The sequence below is a fragment of the Procambarus clarkii genome, chromosome 60, assembly GCF_040958095.1.
Source record: "Procambarus clarkii isolate CNS0578487 chromosome 60, FALCON_Pclarkii_2.0, whole genome shotgun sequence".
Classification (NCBI taxonomy): Eukaryota; Metazoa; Arthropoda; class Malacostraca; order Decapoda; family Cambaridae; genus Procambarus; species Procambarus clarkii.
In genome coordinates this window covers 7,407,706-7,429,138 of record NC_091209.1, presented here as the reverse complement: position 1 = coordinate 7,429,138, position 21,433 = coordinate 7,407,706, and the positions used below count along the sequence as shown (strand labels likewise).

The 21,433-nt window shown below is 40.2% G+C and overlaps 1 protein-coding gene across 1 annotated transcript in view; it reads right to left on the bottom strand.

Moving 5' to 3' along the window:
• Positions 1 to 21,433, bottom strand: part of LOC123766907 (adenylate cyclase type 8) — a gene marked incomplete in the record, with an annotated part of 567,973 nt that overhangs the window by 90,544 nt on the left and 455,996 nt on the right. Inside the window, 1 exon segment of the mRNA XM_069307264.1 lies at positions 5,128 to 5,277. Coding sequence (XP_069163365.1) covers positions 5,128 to 5,277 — 150 coding nt within the window.

Sequence of the window (21,433 nt, the reverse complement as noted above, 5' to 3'; positions counted from 1 at the left end):
ATCCCCTGGGACCAGGTCAATACCTATCCCCTGGGACCAGGTCAATACTAATCCCCCTGGGACCAGGTCAATACTAATCCCCCTGGGACCAGGTCAATACTAATCCTCCTGGGGCCAGGTCAATACCAATCCCCCTGGGACCAGGTCAATACCTATCCCCTGGGACAGGTCAATACCTATCCCCTGGGACAGGTCAATACTAATCCCCGTGGGACCAGGTCAATATTAATCCCCCTGGGACCAGGTCAATACTAATCCCCCTGGGACCAGGTCAATATTAATCCCCCTGGGACCAGGTCAATACTAATCCCCCTGGGACCAGGTCAATATTAATCCCTTTGGGACCAGGTCAATACTAATCCCCGTGGGACCAGGTCAATATTAATCCCTTTGGGACCAGGTCAATAGTAATCCCTATGGGACCAGGTCAATACTAATCCTCCTGGGACCAGGTCAATATTAATCCCTATGGGACCAGGTCAATACTAATCCCCGTGGGACCAGGTCAATATTAATCCCTATGGGACCAGGTCAATACTAATCCCCCTGGGACCAGGTCAATACTAATCCCCGTGGGACCAGGTCAATATTAATCCCTATGGGACCAGGTCAATACTAATCCCTATGGGACCAGGTCAATACTAATCCCTATGGGGCCAGGTCAATACTAATCCTCCTGGGGCCAGGTCAATACTAATCCCTATGGGACCAGGTCAATACTAATCCTCCTGGGACTAGGTCAATACTAATCCCTATGGGACCAGGTCAATACTAATCCCTATGGGACCAGGTCAATACTAATGCCTATGGGACCAGGTCAATACTAATCCTCCTGGGACCAGGTCAATACTAATGCCTATGGGACCAGGTCAATACTAATCCTCCTGGGACCAGGTCAATACTAATCCTAATGGGACCAGGTCAATACAAATCCCTATGGGACCAGGTCAATACTAATCCTCCTGGGACCAGGTCAATACTAATCCTCCTGGGACCAGGCCAATACTAATCCTCCTGGGACCAGGCCAATACTAATCCTCCTGGGACCAGGTCAATACTAATCCCCCTGGGACCAGGCCAATACTAATCCCCCTGGGACCAGGCCAATACTAATCCCCCTGGGACCAGGCCAATACTAATTCCCCTGGGACCAGGCCAATACTAATCCCCCTGGGACCAGGTCAATACTAATCCCCTTGGGACCAGGCCAATACTAATCCCCTTGGGACCAGGTCAATACCTATCCCCTGGGACCAGGTCAATACTAATCCCCCTGGGACCAGGCCAATACTAATTCCCCTGGGACCAGGTCAGTACTACTCCCCCTGGGACCAGGTCAATAATAATCCCCCTGGGACCAGGCCAATACTAATCCCCTTGGGACCAGGCCAATACTAATCCTCCTGGGACCAGGCCAATACTAATCCTCCTGGGACCAGGCCAATACTAATCCTCCTGGGACCAGGTCAATACTAATCCCCCTGGGACCAGGCCAATTCTAATCCCCCTGGGACCAGGCCAATACTAATCCCCCTGGGACCAGGCCAATACTAATTCCCCTGGGACCAGGCCAATACTAATCCCCCTGCGACCAGGCCAATACTAATCCTCCTGGGACCAGGCCAATACTAATCCTCCTGGGACCAGGTCAATACTAATCCTCCTGGGACCAGGTCAATACTAATCCTCCTGGGACCAGGCCAATACTAATCCCCCTGGGACCAGGCCAATACTAATCCTCCTGGGACCAGGCCAATACTAATCCTCCTGGGACCAGGCCAATACTAATCCTCCTGGGACCAGGTCAATACTAATCCCCCTGGGACCAGGCCAATTCTAATCCCCCTGGGACCAGGTCAATACTAATCCCCCTGGGACCAGGTCAATACTAATCCCCTTGGGACCAGGCCAATACTAATCCCCCCTGGGACCAGACCAATACTAATCCCCCTGGGACCAGGCCAATACTAATCCTCCTGGGACCAGGCCAATACTAATCCTCCTGGGACCAGGTCAATGCTAATCCTCCTGGGACCAGGCCAATACTAATCCCCCTGGGACCAGGCCAATACTAATCCTCCTGGGACCAGGCCAATACTAATCCTCCTGGGACCAGGTCAATACTAATCCCCCTGGGACCAGGCCAATTCTAATCCCCCTGGGACCAGGCCAATACTAATCCCCCTGGGACCAGGTCAATACTAATCCCCTTGGGACCAGGCCAATACTAATCCCCCCTGGGACCAGACCAATACTAATCCCCCTGGGACCAGGCCAATACTAATCCTCCTGGGACCAGGCCAATACTAATCCTCCTGGGACCAGGTCAATGCTAATCCTCTTGGGACCAGGCCAATACTAATCCCCCTGGGACCAGGCCAATACTAATCCTCCTGGGACCAGGCCAATACTAATCCTCCTGGGACCAGGCCAATACTAATCCTCCTGGGACCAGGTCAATACTAATCCCCCTGGGACCAGGCCAATTCTAATCCCCCTGGGACCAGGCCAATACTAATCCCCCTGGGACCAGGTCAATACTAATCCCCTTGGGACCAGGCCAATACTAATCCCCCCTGGGACCAGACCAATACTAATCCCCCTGGGACCAGGCCAATACTAATCCTCCTGGGACCAGGCCAATACTAATCCTCCTGGGACCAGGTCAATGCTAATCCTCCTGGGACCAGGCCAATACTAATCCCCCTGGGACCAGGCCAATACTAATCCCCCTGGGACCAGGCCAATACTTATGAAAACAGTTGCGCTGATGCCTGTGTTGTATAGAGGAGTCAGGTATGGCAGAAAATATTCCCTGCAAGAATCCTGTTCGCAAAACCATTGACACTGGACACGACGTGTCGATAACGTATTAGTTGATTAATTTTACGATGAAGAGCCAAGTGCTGCAACTAACAAGAACAGCCAAGAATATTACAGCCTTAAGATGCATTTTATATAATCTCGGCAGCAGAGGTTGCAAAATTTTAAGATGGGGGCAAGCAAGATGCTTCATGTGATTATACACCTCTCCTTGAAGGCCTGGCGCCAGATTCACGAACCAGTTACGAACCACTTAAGAACCTGTACATCTTTTCTCAATCTTTGGCGGGCTTGTTTACAATTATTAAACAGTTAATGAGCTCCGAAGCACCAGGAGGCTGTTTATAACAATAACATTTAATTTCGGAAATTTTCATGCTTGTAAACTGTTTAAAATACATGTAACCAAAGCCGTCAAAGATTGAGGAAATAGGTACACGTTCGTAAGTACTTGCGTAACTGCTTCGTGAATCTGACCCCTTGATCTAAATCAGTTATCCAAATTCTGGACATCTTAGAGACTCGTGTAAGAAGTCTTGCCTCTAGTCTTGACCCCGTCAGGCTGGACTGGTCGGAACATCAGAGCCTTCAACACCGGCGAGATGCTGGTGGACTTAATAGTGTGTCTAAGGCCAATGTTCTCAAACTTCCCAGCAAGCCCAACTTGACGGACAACCAAGTTGGCGACCACAACTTAAGCCTCTCAGCCATAAACAGCATTGGCTATCTGTACTTCGTTTAAAATCATCGCATTATCAGTCATCGTTCCTCCATAAAGCGACTTGTTCGCCTAACAAGTAGATGACTGTGTGATATTCAATCAATAGACTATATGAAGGTTCTGGCACACACTTTCCTTCAGATTTTTCCATAACTCACATGACTAACTGAGCCCAGAATAACTAACTGAGCCTAGAATAACTAACTGAGCCTAGAATAACTAACTGAGCCTAGAATAACTAACTGAGCTTAGAATAACTAACTGAGCCTAGAATAACTAACTGAGCCCAGAATAACTAACTGAGCCTAGAATAACTAACTGAGCCTAGAATAACTAACTGAGCCTAGAATAACTAACTGAGCCCAGAATAACTAACTGAGCCCAGAATAACTAACTGAGCCCAGAATAACTAACTGAGCCCAGAATAACTAACTGAGCCCAGAATAACTAACTGAGCCCAGAATAACTAACTGAGCCCAGAATAACTAACTGAGCCTAGAATAACTAACTGAGCCTAGAATAACTAACTGAGCCTAGAATAACTAACTGAGCCCAGAATAACTAACTGAGCCTAGAATAACTAACTGAGCCCAGAATAACTAACTGAGCCCAGAATAACTAACTGAGCCTAGAATAACTAACTGAGCCCAGAATAACTAACTGAGCCCAGAATAACTAACTGAGCCCAGAATAACTAACTGAGCCCAGAATAACTAACTGAGCCTAGAATAACTAACTGAGCCTAGAATAACTAACTGAGCCCAGAATAACTAACTGAGCCCAGAATAACTAACTGAGCCTAGAATAACTAACTGAGCCTAGAATAACTAACTGAGCCTAGAATAACTAACTGAGCCTAGAATAACTAACTGAGCCTAGAATAACTAACTGAGCCCAGAATAACTAACTGAGCCCAGAATAACTAACTGAGCCTAGAATAACTAACTGAGCCCAGAATAACTAACTGAGCCTAGAATAACTAACTGAGCCTAGAATAACTAACTGAGCCTAGAATATAAGGTTTATTCCTGATGGAAACGACTAATAAACTCATCAATAACTGAGTTTGTTTAGGGGAAAAGGCTTCAGATACGTTGATGAAGGATAAAAGCTCATTGCTTGAATTTTCTTTACGGAAACATCTACTCCATTCCTATTGATCCCGTCGTCATTGTTTGCGAGAACGAAAAAAAGGACACAATTAGCACTCATCAGCAACACCTGCCAGACACCTGCAACCAACACCTGCAGATCAATCAATCCAGATATAGAAAAAACTACAATATATGAGCTCGTCCAACTAATCCTTGCAGCTAATACATCTATTTTGTTCACAGAATTAACTATTCTGTTAAAAATGCGACGCATTGGTAAAACTTAAAACACCGTAATACCGACGTTTTCCGTCCATCGGTCTTGATACATTGGGTGGGTTGCTTGGGCTCGCACATTTCATGACAGGAAAAAAAAAGTTGCAAGTTTTTACGTAATCTGCAATCCGGATCAATGAAATCTAAAAATACTCCGGATAATCCGGACAACCCGGATAATCCGGACAATCCGGATAATCCGGATCCACTAACCTGTGAATCCCTTGATGTCAGCGAAGAGTATGGAGACGTTCTCGTAGCGGTGGATGTAGATCTTGTGGAACTGTGAGGGCTGGAACTCTCCTCTCTCGTCTTCCCGCGCTATGTCCCGGATCATCTCCAGTGCCACGAACCGCGGCAACACTGTCGAGATGTGTATGTGGTTAGCTGGGTGCTGGGGGGGGGCTGGGGAAGCTAGGGGGGAGGGAGCTACAGGGTGCTGGGGGGTGCTGGGTGCTGGGGGGGAAGCTACAGGGTGCTGGGGGGGGGGAGCTGGGGAAGCTGGGGGGGGGAGCTGGGGAAGCTGGGGGGGGGGGAGCTACAGGGTGCTGAGGGGTGCTGGGGAAGCTGGGGGGGAGCTACAGGGTGCTGGGGGGTGCTGGGGAAGCTGGGGGGGGGAGCTACAGGGTGCTGGGGGGGGAGCTACAGTAGTAGGGAGGAAGAGCCAGCGGCCCTTTTTTTTTTTGGAGAGAGGACCCCTGTGGACTGTAAGAGCCAGCGGCCCTTTTTTTTTTTGGAGAGAGGACCCCTGTGGACTGTAAGAGCCAGCGGCCCTTTTTTTGGGGGGGGCAAATATCGTGTGTGGATCTTCGGGGTTTTCATGTGAATTTGTGCAGTCACAGATTTGTAATTAGGGAATTCTTATAATGAAAAATAATGTCATACGAGTTTGTTAAAGTTCTTATGAGAAAAATAATTTCCGAGACATAGAAGTTTGTTACGGCCTTATAGGAGAAATTCAAATATCGTTTGTAGCACTTTAGGGTTTCCAGGAGAACTCTACGGACATATTTTACATGTTTTCAACTTACAAAATCGTCTATGTAAGCTTTAGTTATTCATATAAATTTAGAAAATCACCTGTGTAAGTCATTGTTTTCAGGGTTTCGTACATCACACCCCCCTCCCTCCCCCCCTTACCTCGCAATCTGTCGCCTCACCTGTATTTACTTTACGCCCGGACAGCCAGACCTCTTATCTTATGTTATCTTCTCATAATATCTGGACCGTCCCTCCTCTCTCTCTCTCTCTCCTTTCATTCAGTTCAACTATTTTCCAACATCGTATGTTTGCTCCTTTTCATTAAGCAAGTCAGTATGTTTGCTCCTTTTCATTAAGCAAGTCAGTTTTACACAAATAAATCATGTTAGTAAGCAAGTTCTAGCTCACGTTCCCCACCTTAGTCCCCTGTCGTATAATGAATACTATCATTCCAATCCCTCTAAAATTTAAAAATAATCATATTTCAAATGTAGTTCAATACAGTAATTTAGTTACCAAGCTCCAGCTCTTGTCCTCCGCCTTAGCTCTCTCTCGTATCTTCGTTAGTATCAGTCCAATTTCCCTGAAATTTCTACCCTCTGTATTTCAGACATAGTTTAGTAAATGCAAACAATTATCAAACTCTAGCTCTTGTCCCCACCTTAGTTCGTTTATACAAGATCGTTAGTAACAGTCCAATTTCCCTGAAATTTTTACCCTCTGTATTTCAGACACCGTAAATAAAATCAAGTCAGTTATCGAGCTCCAGCTCTCGTCCCCGCCTTAATTCTCTTTCGTATCTTTGTAAATAAACCATCAAGTTCCCTTAAATTTTTTACCCTCTGTATTTCAGACACCGTAAATAAAATCAAGTCAGTTATCGAGCTCCAGCTCTCGTCCCCGCCTTAGTTCTCTTTCATATCTTTGTAAATAAACCACCAATTTCCCTGAAATTTTCACCCTCTGTATTTCAGGCACCATAAATAAGATCAAAACAGTTATCGAGCTCCAGCTCTCGTCCCCGCCTTAGTTCTCCTTCGTATCTTTGTAAATAACCCATCAATTTCCCTAAAATTAAAAGCAGACATACTTCAAAGTTAGTAAATAAAATCAAGTCAGTTATCGAGCTCCAGCTCTCGTCCCCCACCCTCTTCCACCCTCATATCTTTGTAAATAAACCACCAATTTCCCTGAAATTTTCACCCTCTGTATTTCAGGCACCATAAACCATCAATTTCCCTGAAATTTTTTACCCTCTGTATTTCAGACATAGTAAATATGAAGTAAACAATTATAAAACTAGCTCTTGTCCTCTGTCCAAGCTCACTTTTGTAAATTCATTCATTACTATCAATCCAAATCCCCCTGAGATTTAAACACCCAACTACATTTTCAGACATAGTAAATAAAAACCAGTTCAGTTATCAAGTTTCAACTCTTGTGCCCCAGCTTAGTTCATTTGTGCAAGTTCTTTATTTCCAACTAAATCATCCTAAGATTTAAGATCACCTTATTTTCTAACGTAGTAAAATTAATCAGGGCATTAACCAAGTTCCATTCCCTCAGCCTTAGATCATCAGACATAAATATTTTCGATCAAGTCCGTCTCCAGCTTAACTCTTACCCTTTCCCTCCCTTACCTTCTCATCCCCCAACGTATCAAAACCTTCAATAATCATACTGTATTTGCATATTTTCTCTATATTCAGCTGTGTTCTTCACTTTTTGTCCATGTTTTCTGTGTTCATTCCATGTTCTACAAATGTTCACAGTCCCATTCAGTTCATATTTTCACAAGTATCTCCATTTTTTCTGTAATCTTTCTCTTAGTCTCATTACTTTCTCTACAAATTCTAGTCATATTTTCTATGTTTTCACGTTCATCACATGTTCTCTTTACAACTTTTATACTCAATATTCATGCTAACTTCCATATTTTTTGTGTTCTTTGTCAATATTCATGTTCCTCTACAAGTTCATGTTCCTCACAAGATCACTTCGTTTTTCACCTTCACTTACATGTTTTCTACATTCTTTGTCATATTCTCCATGTTCTTCACAAGTCCATTGTTCATTCTTTGTATTCCCTATTCTCCTTATCATGTTTTCATGTTCTCTGTAAGTTCATATTCCCAGCATGTTCACTGTATTCATCAACTTTTTCTTACATGTTTTCTGTGTTCACCGTATGTTCACTGTGTTCATTCCCTTACTTAACCTCAATTTTTTTATGTTCTTTGTTTCTTCCATTCACTAACTAGTTCTTTGTCAAATATTAGCATCAGCAATACAGTTTCCTCAACAATTTTAGTCACCAAGTTTTTATTTGCAAAAACTATGTCAAAGTATTTCTCGTAGTCAACTTAATAGTTCTACCAGCCATATTCTTAAACAAATCTACAATTTATTCAGTTCCAAATTTACAAAGACAAACCTTTCTTGTAACTTCTTAACTAAAAATCTTTCGCCAATCAACTAAAAACATAGTCACTTTCGTCATTTCTCAAGTAAACTTATTATCCAGTCAACTAAAAATAGTCAGAAATAGCCTCGTTCAACACTGTTCTTAACTAAAACAACCGTTCTCTTAGCTAAAAATTGTCAAAGGAAACTTTTTTCAGCACTTTCTTAACAGGCGCTGTGTTTCATCAAGAAAAATTGTCAAAGGAAACTTTCCAAAACTGTTCATAACTAGCTTTTATCCATCGTCAATCAACTAAAAATAATAACTTTCATCATTTCTTAACTAAACTTATTCCCCAGTCATCAGAAAATAACCGTGTTCATCATGTTTCATTGTCATTTCATAACTAAAATTATCTGCCAATCATCAGAAAAAGTCATGTTCATCATGTTTTGTCTTTTTCCTTAACTAAAGTATTCATCAGTCAACTAAAAATAATTGCTTCATCATGTTTCCTTGTCATTTCTTAACTGAAATATCACTTCTCTCATCTGAAATAGTCAGGATTAACCTCATTCAACACCGTTCTTAACTAAAGTAACCTTTTGCTTAGCTAAAAATTGTCAAAGGAATCTTTTCAACACTGTTCATAACTAACTTTATCCATCGTCAAGTAAGAAAATATAGTCAAAGATATCTATCATCGTCGTTCTTAACTGACATTTATACTTTGTGGAGCACTAAAATAGTCAAATGTAACTTTTTCAACACTTTCGTAACTAAAATTATATGTCGCTAAGTAAGAAAAATAGTCAAAGGTGCTCTTCTTTACACCAAAGTTACTCTTCGAGAAATCAAAGACTCTCTTCAATACATCAAGGACTTACTCAAAGACACCAAAGTTACACTCTAAGACATCCTTCGAGACATCAAAGACTTCAATGGGACTCTTCCATTCATCAAAGACATTCTCTAAGCCCTCAAAGTTATTCTCAGCACAATCAAAAGTTATTCCAAGACAACAAAAGTCATTCTCAGAGCTATCAAAATTATTCTCGGAGTCATCAAAAGGTATTCTCTAACTCACTTTTGGTCATTAAAGTTAATTTCTATGTTATAAAAGTTTGTCTCAGAGACATCTAAAGTTAATCTTAGAGTTATCAAATGTAATCTCTAACTCTCTTTTGTTCATCAAAGTTGATCTCAGAGTTAACAAAGGTAATCTCTAACTCACTCTCGTTCATCAAAGTTGTTTCAAAGACATCAAAGTTATTCAAAGAGCTAACAAAAGTTATTCTCAGAGTCACCTTCGTTCTTCAGAGAAACTTTCCAAAACATCTTTATTCATCAAAGTTATTCTCAGAGGCATAAAAGTCATTCTCAGAGCTATCAAACTTGTTCTCAAAGTCATCAAACTTATTCATCAAAGTTATTCTCAGAGGCATAAAAGTCATTCTCAGAGCTATCAAACTTGTTCTCAAAGTCATCAAACTTATTCACAGAGTCATCAAAGTTAATCTAAGACATCATTTTTCATCAAAGATATTCTCTCTAAACCATCAATGTTCTTCTCTAAGACATAAAAGTTATTCTCAGAGTCATCAAATGTTATTCTCGAAGTCATCAAAGTTATTTTCAGAGACATCTAAAGTTAATTTCTATGTTATAAAGTTATTCTCAGAGACATCTAAAGTTAATCTTGGTCATCAAAGTTGTTCTCTAAACATCAATGTTGTTCTCCAAGACATCAAAGATGTTCTCAAAATCATAAAAGTTATTCCCAGAGCTATCAAAGTTAATCTCAGAGTTATCCAAAGATATTCTCATGTCCACAAAAGTTATTCCAAGAGACGTCAAAGTTGTTTCAAAGACTTCAAAGTTAATCTCAGAGTTATCCAAAGACATTCTCAGAGACATCTAAAGTTATTCTCTAAGACATCAAAGTTGTTCTAAGAGTTATCAAAAGTTATTCTCAGTCATGATATGTTATTCTCTAACTCACTTCCATTCATCAAAGACATTCTCTAAGTCCTGAAAGTTATTCTCTAAGACAACAAAGTCTTTCTCAGAGCTACCAAAGATGTTCTCTAAATCATAAAAGTTAATCTTAACTCACCTTCGTTCATTAGAGAAACTTTCCAATCCATATTCGTTGACCAGAGTTATTCTCAGAGTCATCAAAGCGATCTCTAATTCATCTTCGTTCTCCAAAGTTGTTCTCTAAGACACCTTCATTCATCAAAGAAACTCTCCTTCTTCCATCATGTTATTCTTTAAGACATCTTCAGTCATAAAATTTTCTCTCCAAAATGTAACTAGTTCAGCTTTTCATACCAAACCTGCATTTCTGTTAAAACATATTTTCTTAGTTGCTTTACCCTAAAACTGTTCTCTGAACTACACTGTTCAAACCTACGTAACCTATCCTCTCCACCCAATGTTACTTAGTTAACGTAACGTTCCTAAACCTAGCTTTACCTATCCTAACATACCTTACCTTACCTTACCTATCTTACCTAACTTTACCTATCCTAACATAACTTACCTTACCTTCCCTAACTTAAGCTAACTTTACCTATCCTAACTTAACTTGCCTAACTTATTCTGCTTAACATAACTTACCTTACCTTCTCTATCTTACCTAACTTTACCTATCCTAACTTAACTTACCTAACTTATTCTGCTTAACATAACTTACCTTACCTTCCCTATCTTACCTAACTTTACCTATCCTAACTTAACTTACCTAACTTATTCTGCTTAACATAACTTACCTTCATATCTTACCTAACTTTACCTATCCTATCCTAACCTAACTTGTCTTACATAACTTAATCTTACTTTCCCAAACTGATGTATCCTAACTTATCTAGTCCAACCAGACATGATCTAACTTAAGTATTCCTTCTTGTCTTTGTGTTTCGTCAATCATTGTCTCATATTCATTTACTCATTTCAAGGGTTAATTTCTCAAATGGTCACTTATGCATTTCAAGTGCTATTTGTTAGAGATTGGATATTTAAGCATTTCAAAGAATTATAATTTCTCAAATGGACGTTTTTGCATTTCAAGTGCTATTTGCTAGAGATTGAATATTTAAGCATTTCAAAGAATTTTTGTTATATATGGGCATTTACTCATTTCAAGGGATAATTTCTCAAATGGACGTTTTTGCATTTCAAGTGTTATTTGTTTAAGATTGGGTATTTAACCATTTCAAAGGATTTTGTTATATATGGGAACTTACTCGTTTCAAGGGCTAATTTCTCAAATGGTCATTTTTGCAGATCAAGGGTTATTTGTTAAAGTTCATCAAGTTGCCCATAAGTTGTATTAGTAGGTTCTATCTTATGTTCTTATTCCCCAACCCCTTAACCTAACCTCTTGTAATCTTAGTGTATTTAGTAGGTTCTATCTTATGTTCTTATTCCCCAACCCTTTAACCTATCCTTTCAGATGTAGTTTGTTGAATATATTATCCTTTTCCTAACCTTTCAGATGTAGTTTGTTGAATATATTATCTTTTTCCTAACCTTTCAGATGTAGTTTTGTTTCTCCTTTTGTATATTTTTACCCAAACCATCTTTCCTTCTTTACTTTGTTTTCACATATAAGTTCATTCTTTATCATAGTAATAATAAAATTACAATAGTAAAGAATCAGATCTACTAAGACTTGAAATTGAGAAACAAGAGCTCAAGGGATTGAGAGCATGAAAGAAGAGCAAGGAGTAAGAGAGAGGGGGCGGAAGAAAATGGGACCAAAGAAGAGAGAATGAGAGAGAGTGTGGGCATGGGAGCACTAAGACTTGAATTGAGAAAAAGAAAAACTAAGTGAATGAGAATGAGGGTGTGAGAATGGGAGCAATAAGACTTGAATTGAGAAAAAGAAAAACTAAGTGAATGAGAATGAGGGTGTGAGAATGGGAGCAATAAGACTTGAATTTGAGAAACAAGAGAGCATTTGAGCAAATGAGGGAGAGAGAGGGGAGGAAGAGAGAGAATAAGGGAGAGAGATAGAAAAGGAGGGTTAGAAGGAGTAGGAGAATCAAAGTAAAGAAGGAAAGATGGTTTGGGTAAAAATATACAAAAGGAGAAACAAAACTACATCTGAAAGGTTAGGAAAAAGATAATATATTCAACAAACTACATCTGAAAGGTTAGGAAAAGGATAATATATTCAACAAACTACATCTGAAAGGATAGGTTAAAGGGTTGGGGAATAAGAACATAAGATAGAACCTACTAAATACACTAAGATTACAAGAGGTTAGGTTAAGGGGTTGGGGAATAAGAACATAAGATAGAACCTACTAATACAACTTATGGGCAACTTGATGAACTTTAACAAATAACCCTTGATCTGCAAAAATGACCATTTGAGAAATTAGCCCTTGAAACGAGTAAGTTCCCATATATAACAAAATCCTTTGAAATGGTTAAATACCCAATCTTAAACAAATAACACTTGAAATGCAAAAACGTCCATTTGAGAAATTATCCCTTGAAATGAGTAAATGCCCATATATAACAAAAATTCTTTGAAATGCTTAAATATTCAATCTCTAGCAAATAGCACTTGAAATGCAAAAACGTCCATTTGAGAAATTATAATTCTTTGAAATGCTTAAATATCCAATCTCTAACAAATAGCACTTGAAATGCATAAGTGACCATTTGAGAAATTAACCCTTGAAATGAGTAAATGAATATGAGACAATGATTGACGAAACACAAAGACAAGAAGGAATACTTAAGTTAGATCATGTCTGGTTGGACTAGATAAGTTAGGATACATCAGTTTGGGAAAGTAAGATTAAGTTATGTAAGACAAGTTAGGTTAGGATAGGATAGGTAAAGTTAGGTAAGATATGAAGGTAAGTTATGTTAAGCAGAATAAGTTAGGTAAGTTAAGTTAGGATAGGTAAAGTTAGGTAAGATAGGGAAGGTAAGGTAAGTTATGTTAAGCAGAATAAGTTAGGTAAGTTAAGTTAGGATAGGTAAAGTTAGGTAAGATAGAGAAGGTAAGGTAAGTTATGTTAAGCAGAATAAGTTAGGCAAGTTAAGTTAGGATAGGTAAAGTTAGCTTAAGTTAGGGAAGGTAAGGTAAGTTATGTTAGGATAGGTAAAGTTAGGTAAGATAGGTAAGGTAAGGTAAGGTATGTTAGGATAGGTAAAGCTAGGTTTAGGAACGTTACGTTAACTAAGTAACATTGGGTGGAGAGGATAGGTTACGTAGGTTTGAACAGTGTAGTTCAGAGAACAGTTTTAGGGTAAAGCAACTAAGAAAATATGTTTTAACAGAAATGCAGGTTTGGTATGAAAAGCTGAACTAGTTACATTTTGGAGAGAAAATTTTATGACTGAAGATGTCTTAAAGAATAACATGATGGAAGAAGGAGAGTTTCTTTGATGAATGAAGGTGTCTTAGAGAACAACTTTGGAGAACGAAGATGAATTAGAGATCGCTTTGATGACTCTGAGAATAACTCTGGTCAACGAATATGGATTGGAAAGTTTCTCTAATGAACGAAGGTGAGTTAAGATTAACTTTTATGATTTAGAGAACATCTTTGGTAGCTCTGAGAAAGACTTTGTTGTCTTAGAGAATAACTTTCAGGACTTAGAGAATGTCTTTGATGAATGGAAGTGAGTTAGAGAATAACATATCATGACTGAGAATAACTTTTGATAACTCTTAGAACAACTTTGATGTCTTAGAGAATAACTTTAGATGTCTCTGAGAATGTCTTTGGATAACTCTGAGATTAACTTTGAAGTCTTTGAAACAACTTTGACGTCTCTTGGAATAACTTTTGTGGACATGAGAATATCTTTGGATAACTCTGAGATTAACTTTGATAGCTCTGGGAATAACTTTTATGATTTTGAGAACATCTTTGATGTCTTGGAGAACAACATTGATGTTTAGAGAACAACTTTGATGACCAAGATTAACTTTAGATGTCTCTGAGAATAACTTTATAACATAGAAATTAACTTTAGATGTCTCTGAAAATAACTTTGATGACTTCGAGAATAACATTTGATGACTCTGAGAATAACTTTTATGTCTTAGAGAAGAACATTGATGGTTTAGAGAGAATATCTTTGATGAAAAATGATGTCTTAGATTAACTTTGATGACTCTGTGAATAAGTTTGATGACTTTGAGAACAAGTTTGATAGCTCTGAGAATGACTTTTATGCCTCTGAGAATAACTTTGATGAATAAGTTTGATGACTTTGAGAACAAGTTTGATAGCTCTGAGAATGACTTTTATGCCTCTGAGAATAACTTTGATGAATAAAGATGTTTTGGAAAGTTTCTCTGAAGAACGAAGGTGACTCTGAGAATAACTTTTGTTAGCTCTTTGAATAACTTTGATGTCTTTGAAACAACTTTGATGAACGAGAGTGAGTTAGAGATTACCTTTGTTAACTCTGAGATCAACTTTGATGAACAAAAGAGAGTTAGAGATTACATTTGATAACTCTAAGATTAACTTTAGATGTCTCTGAGACAAACTTTTATAACATAGAAATTAACTTTAATGACCAAAAGTGAGTTAGAGAATACCTTTTGATGACTCCGAGAATAATTTTGATAGCTCTGAGAATGACTTTTGTTGTCTTGGAATAACTTTTGATTGTGCTGAGAATAACTTTGAGGGCTTAGAGAATGTCTTTGATGAATGGAAGAGTCCCATTGAAGTCTTTGATGTCTCGAAGGATGTCTTAGAGTGTAACTTTGGTGTCTTTGAGTAAGTCCTTGATGTATTGAAGAGAGTCTTTGATTTCTCGAAGAGTAACTTTGGTGTAAAGAAGAGCACCTTTGACTATTTTTCTTACTTAGCGACATATAATTTTAGTTACGAAAGTGTTGAAAAAGTTACATTTGACTATTTTAGTGCTCCACAAAGTATAAATGTCAGTTAAGAACGACGATGATAGATATCTTTGACTATATTTTCTTACTTGACGATGGATAAAGTTAGTTATGAACAGTGTTGAAAAGATTCCTTTGACAATTTTTAGCTAAGCAAAAGGTTACTTTAGTTAAGAACGGTGTTGAATGAGGTTAATCCTGACTATTTCAGATGAGAGAAGTGATATTTCAGTTAAGAAATGACAAGGAAACATGATGAAGCAATTATTTTTAGTTGACTGATGAATACTTTAGTTAAGGAAAAAGACAAAACATGATGAACATGACTTTTTCTGATGATTGGCAGATAATTTTAGTTATGAAATGACAATGAAACATGATGAACACGGTTATTTTCTGATGACTGGGGAATAAGTTTAGTTAAGAAATGATGAAAGTTATTATTTTTAGTTGATTGACGATGGATAAAAGCTAGTTATGAACAGTTTTGGAAAGTTTCCTTTGACAATTTTTCTTGATGAAACACAGCGCCTGTTAAGAAAGTGCTGAAAAAAGTTTCCTTTGACAATTTTTAGCTAAGAGAACGGTTGTTTTAGTTAAGAACAGTGTTGAACGAGGCTATTTCTGACTATTTTTAGTTGACTGGATAATAAGTTTACTTGAGAAATGACGAAAGTGACTATGTTTTTAGTTGATTGGCGAAAGATTTTTAGTTAAGAAGTTACAAGAAAGGTTTGTCTTTGTAAATTTGGAACTGAATAAATTGTAGATTTGTTTAAGAATATGGCTGGTAGAACTATTAAGTTGACTACGAGAAATACTTTGACATAGTTTTTGCAAATAAAAACTTGGTGACTAAAATTGTTGAGGAAACTGTATTGCTGATGCTAATATTTGACAAAGAACTAGTTAGTGAATGGAAGAAACAAAGAACATAAAAAAATTGAGGTTAAGTAAGGGAATGAACACAGTGAACATACGGTGAACACAGAAAACATGTAAGAAAAAGTTGATGAATACAGTGAACATGCTGGGAATATGAACTTACAGAGAACATGAAAACATGATAAGGAGAATAGGGAATACAAAGAATGAACAATGGACTTGTGAAGAACATGGAGAATATGACAAAGAATGTAGAAAACATGTAAGTGAAGGTGAAAAACGAAGTGATCTTGTGAGGAACATGAACTTGTAGAGGAACATGAATATTGACAAAGAACACAAAAAATATGGAAGTTAGCATGAATATTGAGTATAAAAGTTGTAAAGAGAACATGTGATGAACGTGAAAACATAGAAAATATGACTAGAATTTGTAGAGAAAGTAATGAGACTAAGAGAAAGATTACAGAAAAAATGGAGATACTTGTGAAAATATGAACTGAATGGGACTGTGAACATTTGTAGAACATGGAATGAACACAGAAAACATGGACAAAAAGTGAAGAACACAGCTGAATATAGAGAAAATATGCAAATACAGTATGATTATTGAAGGTTTTGATACGTTGGGGGATGAGAAGGTAAGGGAGGGAAAGGGTAAGAGTTAAGCTGGAGACGGACTTGATCGAAAATATTTATGTCTGATGATCTAAGGCTGAGGGAATGGAACTTGGTTAATGCCCTGATTAATTTTACTACGTTAGAAAATAAGGTGATCTTAAATCTTAGGATGATTTAGTTGGAAATAAAGAACTTGCACAAATGAACTAAGCTGGGGCACAAGAGTTGAAACTTGATAACTGAACTGGTTTTTATTTACTATGTCTGAAAATGTAGTTGGGTGTTTAAATCTCAGGGGGATTTGGATTGATAGTAATGAATGAATTTACAAAAGTGAGCTTGGACAGAGGACAAGAGCTAGTTTTATAATTGTTTACTTCATATTTACTATGTCTGAAATACAGAGGGTAAAAAATTTCAGGGAAATTGATGGTTTATTTACAAAGACTTGAGGGTGGAAGAGGGTGGGGGACGAGAGCTGGAGCTCGATAACTGACTTGATTTTATTTACTAACTTTGAAGTATGTCTGCTTTTAATTTTAGGGAAATTGATGGGTTATTTACAAAGATACGAAGGAGAACTAAGGCGGGGACGAGAGCTGGAGCTCGATAACTGTTTTGATCTTATTTATGGTGCCTGAAATACAGAGGGTGAAAATTTCAGGGAAATTGGTGGTTTATTTACAAAGATATGAGGGTGGAAGAGGGTGGGGGACGAGAGCTGGAGCTCGATAACTGACTTGATTTTATTTACTAACTTTGAAGTATGTCTGCTTTTAATTTTAGGGAAATTGATGGGTTATTTACAAAGATACGAAGGAGAACTAAGGCGGGGACGAGAGCTGGAGCTCGATAACTGTTTTGATCTTATTTATGGTGCCTGAAATACAGAGGGTGAAAATTTCAGGGAAATTGGTGGTTTATTTACAAAGATATGAAAGAGAACTAAGGCGGGGACGAGAGCTGGAGCTCGATAACTGACTTGATTTTATTTACGGTGTCTGAAATACAGAGGGTAAAAAATTTAAGGGAACTTGATGGTTTATTTACAAAGATACGAAAGAGAATTAAGGCGGGGACGAGAGCTGGAGCTCGATAACTGACTTGATTTTATTTACGGTGTCTGAAATACAGAGGGTAAAAATTTCAGGGAAATTGGACTGTTACTAACGATCTTGTATAAACGAACTAAGGTGGGGACAAGAGCTAGAGTTTGATAATTGTTTGCATTTACTAAACTATGTCTGAAATACAGAGGGTAGAAATTTCAGGGAAATTGGACTGATACTAACGAAGATACGAGAGAGAGCTAAGGCGGAGGACAAGAGCTGGAGCTTGGTAACTAAATTACTGTATTGAACTACATTTGAAATATGATTATTTTTAAATTTTAGAGGGATTGGAATGATAGTATTCATTATACGACAGGGGACTAAGGTGGGGAACGTGAGCTAGAACTTGCTTACTAACATGATTTATTTGTGTAAAACTGACTTGCTTAATGAAAAGGAGCAAACATACTGACTTGCTTAATGAAAAGGAGCAAACATACGATGTTGGAAAATAGTTGAACTGAATGAAAGGAGAGAGAGAGAGAGAGGAGGGACGGTCCAGATATTATGAGAAGATAACATAAGATAAGAGGTCTGGCTGTCCGGGCGTAAAGTAAATACAGGTGAGGCGACAGATTGCGAGGTAAGGGGGGGAGGGAGGGGGGTGTGATGTACGAAACCCTGAAAACAATGACTTACACAGGTGATTTTCTAAATTTATATGAATAACTAAAGCTTACATAGACGATTTTGTAAGTTGAAAACATGTAAAATATGTCCGTAGAGTTCTCCTGGAAACCCTAAAGTGCTACACACGATATTTGAATTTCTCCTATAAGGCCGTAACAAACTTCTATGTCTCGGAAATTATTTTTCTCATAAGAACTTTAACAAACTCGTATGACATTATTTTTCATTATAAGAATTCCCTAATTACAAATCTGTGACTGCACAAATTCACATGAAAACCCCGAAGATCCACACACGATATTTGCCCCCCCCAAAAAAAGGGCCGCTGGCTCTTACAGTCCACAGGGGTCCTCTCTCCAAAAAAAAAAAAGGGCCGCTGGCTCTTACAGTCCACAGGGGTCCTCTCTCCAAAAAAAAAAAGGGCCGCTGGCTCTTCCTCCCTACTACTAGCTACAGGGTGCTGGGGGGTGCTGGGGAAGCTGGGGGGGGAGCTACAGGGTGCTGGGGGGGGAGCTACAGGGTGCTAGGGGGAGCTGGGAAAGCTGGGGGGAGCTACAGGGTGCTGGGGGGTGCTGGGGGGGGGGGAGCTACAGGGTGCTGGGGGGTGCTGGGGAAGCTGGGGGGGGGGGGAGCTACAGGGTGCTGGGGGCTGCTGGGGGGGGAGCTACAGGGTGCTGGGAAAGCTGGGGGGGGGGGGAGCTACAGGGTGCTGGGGGGTGCTGGGGGGGGAGCTACAGGGTGCTGGGGAAGCTGGGGGGGAGCTACAGGGTGCTGAGGGGAGCTGGAGGATGCTGGGGAGCTGGGTGCTGGGGGGGAAGCGGGGTGCTGAGGGTGAAATGCAAGAGCTTTCTCTTGCTATGTTTCATGTTAGGCTTTACCTTGCCAATTTACACCGGAAGTCGACTCTCTAATCGGTTTACAACCAAGGTCCAAAATACTGCTGGGTGAGCAAGAGCCAACAGTTAAGAACTGGTGCCCCAGTCAACCCTCCCTAGCCAAAGATCGAACCCAGACTAAATCGTTCGCGAGGCGCTAGAGTGCTCAGCCTTATGTTGGTTGACCTAACTTGTACAACAGGGGTTCTAATATGGGTTCACCTAACTTGTACAACAAGGGTTCTAATGTTGGTTCACCAGTCTTGTACCCAAGACAACAGGGGTTCTGAAGCCAAGTTTCCACAAATTACAGTCTGTTACGAACTCAGCTGTAACCCGGTTCTTTGAAACTCAATGATCCTTCTCAAGTCCAGAGATTCGTAACCTCGGTGAAAATACAGTGTAATGTTCAAGGTAAGACAAATGAAATGGAGCATAAAAATATCCCTTATTATTAATTACAACTACACACAGTGAAGTCTTCCAGCACTCCACTAGCCCTCTTGCTAGCACGCTCCACAGAGGAAGTCTTCTAGCACTCCACTAGCATCCTCGCTAGCACGCTCCAGCAGAGGCGTCCTAAACATTACTAATAAGAGGGTTAACTGTTTTAACTCAGAACCTGGATCATAGATGGCGCCGAGGTTCGTTACACAGTCTTACCAACTGCCTGTGGCGAACCATCGCGTGCTAATTACCAGCAAGGTCCCGTGACTGAGCCCAAGGTAAGAAATACGTCCTAATTACTAATGTTCAGAACTGGCTGAGCCAACACGGTACACCTGGGGCCTCGGGTCGACAGTACACCTCGGGTCGACGGAACACATCGGGTCGACGGAACACCTCGGGTCGACGAAACACCTCGGGTCGACGGAACACCTCGGGTCGAAGGAATACCTCGGTCGATGGAACACCTCGGGTCGACGGAACACCTCGGGTCGATGGATTACCTCGAATCGATGGAACACCTCGGGTCGACGGAGCACCTTGGGTCGACGGAACACCTTGGGTCGACGGAACACCTGAGGTACACCTCGAGTCGGTACACCTTGAGTCGACGGTACACCTCGGGTCGACGGTACACCTCGAGTCGACGGTACACCTCGGATCGACGGAGCACCTCGGGTCGACGGAACACCTCGGGTCGACGGAGCACCTCGGGTCGACGGAGCACCTTGGGTCGACGGTACACCTCGGGTCGACGGAACACCTCGGGTCGACGGTACACCTCGAGTCGACGGAGCACCTCGGGTCGACGGTACACCTCGGGTCGACGGTACACCACCGGGCCTACAGCTCCTCCGGGCAGTAATATTGACATATAATCAGCGGTGCTTGGTTTGTGCGGGCTGCCTAGCCCGTGCTTCTTCAGGCGGAAGAGAACCTCTTACCACGCCTCCTTGCTCCTCACATCACCTCAAAAGGCGAATGTTGGCCTTTTAAATCGTGCCAAATCTCTTGGTCAGATTTTGTGCAGAATTAAACAAATATACTGGGTTAATTAATTGTGTTATATATTGGAATAAACATAATTTATAATAAATAAAACCAAATTTGGATTATAAGTCACCAGGAGGGTTACCCGGGAGAGTCTGCCTCTCCCACCACCCCTATTTTCACCCTTCTTCTTTCCCGCCCCCCCTCTCCCCAAGTCCCCTCCTTCCCCACCCCTTTCCGACTCCCTCCACTTTCGCCTTCCTCTCCCCTCTTCCCTTCTTCTCCTCCACCCCCTCTTCCCCTCCCTACCCCCCTCCCTCTAACAAAGACATCCTTTATATATAAAGTAAATTATGCAAATGCTCGGGTAAACGGTGGGAGTAACTTCAACACTACGGATCAAACATTTCTGATTTCATTTCCAACTTCATGAAAATCACACAAGGGTCTTGGGGGGGGGGGTTACAGGCTATATGTTATATTTATTATTTTATAGGCTATATTGCTTAAATCATCTAACGTAGGCCTACCCTGATCAGCCTATGTCGTCCCGTACCCCCAGACCATTCACTACCACCACTACCCTTGCAAATTTTAATGAGGCTAGCCCCAAACATCAGGCCTCGAACTTTGAACATTCTCTTATAGTATAGATAAGCCAAATTATAACACACAAATCATGTCC